Source organism: Hemiscyllium ocellatum, chromosome 16 (assembly GCF_020745735.1).
Source record: "Hemiscyllium ocellatum isolate sHemOce1 chromosome 16, sHemOce1.pat.X.cur, whole genome shotgun sequence".
NCBI lineage: Eukaryota > Metazoa > Chordata > Chondrichthyes > Orectolobiformes > Hemiscylliidae > Hemiscyllium > Hemiscyllium ocellatum.
This window is the reverse complement of record NC_083416.1, coordinates 29,594,202-29,603,086: the sequence shown is the minus strand read 5'-3', so window position 1 is coordinate 29,603,086 and position 8,885 is coordinate 29,594,202. Positions and strand designations below refer to the sequence as shown.

Below are 8,885 nucleotides of genomic sequence, written 5' to 3'. Positions count from 1 at the left end.
CTGTGGAAGGCAGGATGGGATAAGAATAGTGAAATGCTCTTACACCAATTAGCAGAGAAAGATTAAGACTGAAAGGAGATAACACAAGTAATAAAGCAAGTTTCTCTGTTAAGTGTTATTATGACAGGATTGGGACCATAAATATTTGGGACATGACATTAAAATATTTAATTAATAGTTAGTAGAGTCGGCTTGAGACAGGAGACTATTGTACTAGATGGAATAGCTAAATATCTATCATGATAGGTTAGTCTGCAATGAAAGATCACTGTAGCAGAAGTGATAATAAATATCTAATTATGACATTAGGAAAATATCAAGTAGGGTCTGGAATGAACGACCACTATAGCAGAGTTAGCAATAAATATCTAACTGTGACATTAGAGAAACATTAAGTAGAATGTACAACTAAAGAGATAATGGGAACTAACATACTGGTTTATTGTGTAGCTAGAGTGAGGTACTTTGATTAATATAGCTGGACATGCTGATAAGTTAACAGAAATATGATTAAAAAATCTACGGACCCTGAGGTTCGTGGGCATTCAAGAATCTGCTTGAATGCAGCGTAGGTTCACGAGGTCAATTCCTGGAATGGCAGGATTACCTTACACTGAAAGACTGGAGCGACTGGGCTTGCATACCCTTGAGTTTAGAAAACTGAGAGGGGATCTGATTTAGACATATAAGATTCTTAAAGGATTGGACACTCTGGAGGCAGGAAACATGTTTCAGCTGATGGGTGAGTGTCGAACCAGAGGACATAGCTTAAAAATATGGGGTAGACCATTTAGGACAGAGATGAGGAGAAACTTCTTCACCCAAAGAGTGGTGGCTGTGTGGAATGCTCTGCCCCAGAGGGCAGTGGAGGCCCAGTCTCTGGATTCATTTAAGAAGGAGTCGGATAGAGCTCTCAAGGATTGTGCAATCAAGGGTTATGGAGATAAGGCAGGAACAGGATACTGATTAAGGATGATCAGCCACGATCATATTAAATGGTGGTGCAGGCTCGAAGGGCAGAATGTCCTTCTGTACCGTTCCAATTATGTGCATGTTATTTTTGTCCTGGCTGTAAAAGTATTACTGTACACACTAAAATCTCTCCTCAAAGCTTATTTATCGCATGTCCCCAAAACTGAATGTGGACGATTTGAATCTGTAAGTGGGTGTTGTCTAAAGTGTCAACCTTGGTCATTTATTACAGAGGAATGAATCATATCGCCCTGAATTTCCTGGTCAGGGCCCGCGCTTGCGCTTTTCTCCCACAATGTGTCAATGGTGCGGGATGTCGCAAAACCTGGCACAAGGATCACCTGATACATGGGACTGGTATACATGAGGTGAAGGAATTGTGGCAACTGGAGGGGGCATGCCCTTGAATGTTCTCCCAATTTTAAATAAAATAACTCCAGGGACAAGGGTGAACCCAAGCCTATATGGAGTATTTTGTTACTCGCTCGTGCTGAGTTAAATTTGTGATCCGGTTCCAGATATTTGGAGAAACCGCCTGTGCAGGGTTAGCCCACGGCGGAGGAGCTCTGCGAGAGAGCGTGATCTTCAGCAGCCCATTGCTGCAAATACTTACTGTCAACGGGTTTGGGACATCTTCCGTCCTTGTTGTCACTGTGCATTGGTCATTGGGTTTCAGCTCTGTGCAGTATGGCTGGTAGAGCTGTGTTGACTTGTACTTTATTGCTGGGAATCGCAGTCACCGTGAGCCTTCTGGAAGAAGCGCCTCCTAAAAAAATAGGTAAGATGTATGTTTGATAAGTGATTTAACTGCAGAGTTGTAACATGTTCGATGTTTATCTTAGTTCAGCCTGTACAGATGGTGTTCTCAAATCTTTACTGAGAGTTTCTGAATTTAAAATTAGTGTCGAAGTAACGTCCCCCGGCAAAAAAAATCGCATTTTGCTCTAAACATGTAACTGCACATGAATCCAAGAAAAATGACAGCAGATCGTATCCTTTCCAAAAACAATGTAGAAGCGTTTAAAATGGATAAGGGCATCATTCACCTAAATTAGCTTGATTTTGATACAACGTAATATGCCAAATGCAGTTCCTCAGTTTCAGATTAATCACGATTTGAAAGCTAATTTGAATCGGTTTATAAGGCCCAAGACCTGACTGGTAGAATCATAGAGAAGTACAGCACGGCAACTCGCCCATGCTGGCCACATTTCCAAGCCTAATCTGGTCCCATTTGCCAGCACTTGGCCCATATCCGTCTAGCTTTGACATTGCGAGAATTTCATGTTTTTCGATTCCTGCTGCAGTCAGATGATTGTGAGTTAAAATGCATCATCATGCTTCCCCAATTCATAGAAGAAAATTGAAGAGTTGTAGCAAAGTTACCAGGTGAGATTTTGAGGCAACAGGATAGGTCTAAAAGGGTATCTATACTGATGTGTTTCATTGGAGATATGTTTATTTGTACATGGTGTAGCAATTGTATGAATATTGAATAAGGTCTGGTTGGTTTTGCTTTACTTCAAACTCAACCAAATCCATAGTAATGCCAGCTTGGCTTGCAACTTCAAAATCATTTGGTAAGAGTGCACACTTGATCCCCTCTAAATGTTTTTCTTCACTTAACTCCACCCCACTTTGCTTTGATTTTTTTTCAGTGTGTTGTGATCAATTGCAATTATTAAGAGTTGGTAAAATACTTGAATGGAATGCTAACATGTCAAACAAAATCTATGTAATCTTATGAAGTGATTTGTTTCAATGTATATTTAAACATAGCCAAAATAAGTAGCTAGATATTATACACTGGAATTCCTTTCATTAACTTATTTTTATTTTGTTTTCCACAGCTGTAGTTGGTGCAGGAATTGGAGGATCATCAGCTGCCTATTTCTTTAGACGGGAGTTTGGCCACAATGTTAAAATTGATGTCTATGAGAAGGGCACTATTGGAGGTCGACTAGCAACAGTAACTGTAAATGGTCAGCAATATGAGATTGGAGGCTCAGTGATTCACCCTCTCAACCTTCACATGCAAGATTTTGTTAAACATTTAGGTAAAATTATGTTTAATAATTTAATTTCCAAAGTATTCAGCACATTTTCTTTTGCAATGAGGAGTGAAGTGGCACTGTAGCTCAGTAGTTGACCCTGCTGCCTCTCAGCACCAGGGAACTGTGTTTGATTCCATCCTCGGGCTGTGTGGAGTTTGCACATTCTCCCATGTCTGCGTGGGTTTCATCCCGCCGGTCCGCTTTCCTCCCATATCCCGAAGATGTGCAAGCTAAGATGGGTTGGCCATATTAAATGTGCAAGGTTGGTGGATTAACCATGGGAAATGTAGGGTTACAGGGTATGGCATGAGTGTGGTCTGGTGGGATGTTATTCAAGGGTTGGTGTGGACTTGATGAGCCCAATGACCTGTTTGCCACACTGTAAGTAGTCTATAATTCAATGAAAGCTGATAACGGCATGAATCCAGAACTACGTTTTTTTGAGATTTGATAATACTCAAGTTGTGACATGTTATCATATTGCTGAAAAATATGCATTTAACAAACTGCCTGTCTTATACTAATCAACACAGTTTGGAAACATTATAAAAGTAAATGGAAAAACAACATTTAATATCCTGAGAAGTGAGTGCGGATTATTGGCAGGCAGATTCTGATTGGTGGAGGCGTTGCCATAAAGAATGCATGGGTAAATGATGATTCACAGTTAACTAAAAGTTAAATTTTAGATGTGGGAATGAAATACATGTCCGGTTATCCCACTGTGCTTTCACAACCCAAGTGTATGGAGGTGGATTAAAATAGAAGGATGCAGACACAATGGGCAGAAAGGCTTCTTACCATGCTATAAAAATTCTGTGAAGCTTGCATCTCATAAACATAGGCACATGGCATGTGTGAGAAGGACTTTGCCATTTGGCCTTTCAAGCTTCCTTTGCCATTCGATATGGTAATCTGACTCAATTGTACAAGGCCTTGGTGAGATCACAACAAGTACTGTGATCTCTTCACCTGAGGAAGGATATTCTGGCTATGGATGGAGCGCAACGCAGGTTTACAAGACTGACTTCTACAATGGCAGGGCTGATATATGAAGAGAGACTGGCTCAGTTCGGACTATATTAATTGAAGTTTAAGAATGAGAAGGGAGTTCATAGAAACTTATAAAATTCTAACAGGACTTCGACCCTTTTTAGCCCTAGAATTATATCAAACTCCTTCTTGAAAACATTCAAGAGTGTGGGCCTGGTGGAATGTTGTTTGGAGGGTTGGTGTGGATTTGATGGGCTCAATGGCCTGCTTGCCACCCCACTTCCTGTGAAGGGGCAGTCTACAAGAAAACCAATCTCTGGGTGAAGACATTTCTCCTGATCTCAGTTGTAAATAGCCTACCACATCGTCCTTAAACCGTACCTCTGGTTCTGGACTTCCCAGTCATCAGAAGCAATCTTCCTGTTTTTACAGTGTCTAATCCTGTTAGAGTTTTATAAGTTTCTATGAACTCCCTTCTCATTCTTAAACTTCAATTAATATAGTCCGAACTGAGCCAGTCTCTCTTCATATATCAGCCCTGCCATTGTAGAAGTCAGTATTGTAATCCTGCGTTGCACTCCATCCATAGCCAGAATATCCTTCCTCAGGTGAAGAGATCACAGTACTTGTTGTGTTCTTACCAAGTACTTGTACAATTGTGGCAAGACATTTCAGCTTCTGTACTCGAATCCTCTCACAATGAAGGTGAACATGCCGTTTGTCATTTTCACTGCCTGCTGCGCCTACATGCTTGTTTTCAATGACTGGTGTATGAGGGCAATCAGGGGTTGTTGCACTACCCTTTCCCGATCTATCAGCATTTAGATGATAATCCGTCTTCATGTTTTTGCTATAAAAATGGACAACTTCAAACTTATCCGCATTATACGTCATCTACCATGCATTTGCCTATTCAATCAACTTATTCAAATTGCACTGAAGCATCTTTGTCCTCCTCAGCAGACCTCCCACCCAGTTTTGTATTGTCTGCAAACTTGGAGATTGGAAATAGTGGATTTAGTTCCCATATCTAAATCCATTAATATATAATGTAAAAGCTGGAGTCCCAAAACTGATTTTTGTGGTATCCCTGTAGTCACTGCCACTCAGAAAAAGACCTGTTTATTCCCACTCGTTGTTTCCTATCTGCCAACTAGTTCTGTATTTATATCAGTACACAATCCCCAATCCCAGGCACTTTTAATTTTCCATGCTAATTAATCTCTTGCATGGGACCTTATCAAAAGCTTTCTAAAAGTCCAAGTAAACCACATCCACTGGCTCCCCTTATCAACTCTGCTTATTACCTCCTGGAAAAATTCCGATACATTTATCAAGCATGATTTCTCTGTCAAAAATCCATACTGACTCTGCCTGATCCTGTGTTGAAAGATGATCACCAATGCATCCGTTATTTCAAGGGCCAATTCCTTAAGTAGATGTGGATTAGCAGACCCTGGGGATTTACTAAACTTTAATCTCATCAATTTCCCCAGTACTATTTCCTTAGTAATACTCAATTCCTTCATTTCCTCCCTCTCACGACAGCCTATGTTGCCTAACATTGTCGGGACAGTATCCGTGACTTGCTTTGCAAGGATAGAATCAAAATATATATTTAATTGGTCTGCTGTCTCTTTGTTCCATTTCATAACTTACTAACTGAAAGAGTTCCAATTTTGTTTTCTCTTTAAATCGTTTTCTCTTCAAATACTAATAAAATATTTTACAGTCATTTTACTCTTAATCAATCTTTTCGTCCTTCTTTGTTAAAATCTAAACTGTTCCCAATCCTCAGGTCTGCTGCTTTTTTGGCCAATTTGTATGACAATTCATTGGTTGAGCCACTTATCCCATTTTATTTTTATGGCCAAGAATGAACACTTGCTGCAGTTCATCCACAGGCTGTAAATATTTGCATTGCCTATCCACCATCGTTCCCTTACATAATGTTCCCCAATTATTATAGTCAGCTCATGCTGATACATGTAGATTCCTTTATTTAGATTCAGGACCCTACTGTAAGAACCAACTTTACCATTCTCCATATTAATGAATAATTTCATCAAATTATGCTCACTCTCTTCAAAAGCTACTAAATTGCCAATCTTCCTTTTTCTGACACATGACAGCCTGGGATATCTTGGTTAGAACAAAAAAACTACAGATGCTAGAATCCAAAATAGATAAACAGGAGGTTGGAAGAACATAACAAGCCAGGCAGCACCAGGAGATGGAGAAGTCAACGTTTTGGGTATAACCCTCTTTCAGGACTAGACCTGGGGGTATGGGGAGCTACAAATAAAGCGGGGGATGGAGAGAGTAGCAGAATAGTGAGATAGTGATAGGTGAACACAGGTAGGACCTGGTTGGTCAATGGGAGGGATGAATCTTCTTGGTAGGTTGAATGAAAGGGAGGAGGTGAGGTTATTTGTAATTCAAGGAATCAATGTTATGTCCTCCGGGCTGTAGGCTGCCCAGATGGAAGATGAGATGTTGTTTCTCTAATTTGCTCTCTGATTGACTGCAGCACTTGAGGAGACTGAGGATGGACATGTTGGAGGGGGAATTGAAATGGGTGGTGACCAGTAGGTCAGGCTGGCCATTTCGGGCCTGGAAAGATGCTTGGCAAAACGGACACCTAGTTTACGTTGGGTCTCACTGATGTAGAAAAGAACATATCAGGAGCATTGGATGCAGTAGTATGTTGGGTCTCATCAATGTAGAGAAGACCACATTGGGAGCACTGGCTGAAGATTTAACACCTTCCCATAGGCAAAAAATGTGCAACACTTCCCTCACCTCCATTCAGGGCCCCAAATAGTTTTCCAGGTGAGACAGAGGTTCACCTGCATCTCCTCCAACTTAGAGTAGGTTTCGGTTTCACCAAACATCTTTGCCGGGCCTGAAACGGCCAACCCCTGGTAACTGCCCATTTTAATTCACCCTCCTATTCCCTTTTTGACATGTCCATCCTTGGCCTCCTCTTTTGCTGCAATGAATCAGACCGCAAATTGAAGGAGCAGCACCTCACTGTCTGCTAGGCAGACTTTAGCCCAGAGGACTTAACATTTAGTTCTCCAATTTCAAATAACCTCCCATCCCATCCCCCAGCTCTCTCATCTCTGCCCTGTCTCCTCCCATTCCGTCTACTGACCCTTCTTTCCAGCTACCAACCAGATTCGTCCTTCCCATTGACCAACCAGGTCATAGGCATTACCTGTGTTCACCTATCCCTAACCCACCATTCTGCTACTCTCCCCAAACCCCTTTATCTGTAGCTCCCCCTACCTCCACAACTAGTCCTGAAGAAGGGTTAATACCCGAAATGTTGACTTCTCCAACTCCTGATGCTGCCTGGCTTGCTGTGTTCTTCCAGACTCCAGGATATCTTGTTCTCTAGTTGGTTCCTCAACATATTGTTCCATAAAATCATCCCCCATACACTTCAGGAACTCCTCCTCTATGGTATTTTCTTTTCTTCCTTCACAGGATATGGGTGTTGCTAGCAAAGCTAGCACTTATTGTCCATCCTTAATTACCCAGCAAGCAGTTAAGTGTCAACCATATTGCTGTGGGTCTGGAGCCACATAAAGGCCAGACTAGGTAAGGATGGCAGTTTCCTTCCCCAAACAAATGTATTGTTAGATATTTAACTTTTAATACAAAGATTACCTTTAGTTAATTGCTAAGCTCTTTAAAATACACCAATACAAGAGCCTAGGTCTGGTCACCAACGATCCATTAAAATTGTCTTTCTAGCTGCACAGGCTTCCAACGTTGGTATATAGAATCATGGAGTTGCTGCACGTGTACACAGCTGCACAGCTTAAACAAAATGTTGGTTGTGAATATTCCTTGCTAAGGGCTAACCAGCTGGGGAGTGTATTATCTCTGTCTTTTTCAACCTTGGAAGTCTAAATCTGAAAATAAACAAACATCTCTCAGCTTTGCAGCTACAAGTCTGAATATTTCATGGTCTTCATGAAATGGGCGGCATGGTGGCACAGTGGTTAGCATTGCTGCCTCACAACACCAGGGACCCGAGTTCAATTCCCGCCTCGGGTGACTGTGTAAACTCCAAACAGACAATCTTCCCCATGTCTGTGTGGGTTTCCTCCGGGTGCTCCAGTTTCCTCCCACAGTCCAAAGATGTGCAGGTCAGGTGAATTGCCCATGGTGTTAGGTATAGGGGGTTGCTCTTCGGAGGGTTGGTGTGGACTTGTTGGACTAAAGGGCCTGTTTCCACACTGTAGCAATGTAATAAAGTTAGGCTGTTCGCTCTGTTCATAATCCCATGGTACATTTCTGAACCCAATGGCAGCACAGTAGCCCAGTGGTTAGCACTGCTGCTTCACAGTGCCAGGGACCCAGGTTGAATTCCAACCTCTGGCAACTATTTGTGTAGCATTTGCACATTCTCCCCATGTCCGCATGGGTTTCCTCCAGGTGCTCAGGCCTCGTCCCACAGTCCAAAGATATGCAGATTAGTCAGATTAATCGATGAATATATTGATTGTGTGATTGTACCTAAATTAATTTAATCATACAATGTTAGTCTGCCTACTAATCCTGCACTCTTAAATAGGTAAAAAGAAGGACTGTAGATGCTGGAGTGCTCTGCACTCTTAAATGCCCTCTGCTTGGGTCAATTAATTCTAGGGCAGTTAGGGTCAGGCAATGAATATTTGACCTTGTCAGTAACACTCACATTCTATATAAGGATAATAATAGAAAAGCTTGCACCGTGAACAGGTTCCTGCTGAGCTGAATCCACTACTGCTCATTTTTGGAAATCAACCATGCTTTCACAATGAGACCAGCTGGTAACTGTGTTGATATGTAGTCTTGAGGTAGAGTAAACAA

General features: G+C 41.6%; 1 protein-coding gene across 1 annotated transcript in view; it reads left to right on the top strand.

Annotated features, from left to right (window-relative positions):
- The first annotated feature begins 1,527 nt into the window (after positions 1-1,527).
- Positions 1,528-8,885, top strand: part of LOC132823360 (prenylcysteine oxidase-like) — a 49,390-nt gene continuing 42,032 nt past the window's right edge. The window contains exons 1-2 of the mRNA XM_060837093.1: positions 1,528-1,750; positions 2,823-3,029. Coding sequence (XP_060693076.1) covers positions 1,660-1,750; positions 2,823-3,029 — 298 coding nt within the window. The 5' untranslated portion in view covers positions 1,528-1,659. The remainder of the gene's footprint in view (positions 1,751-2,822; positions 3,030-8,885) is intronic.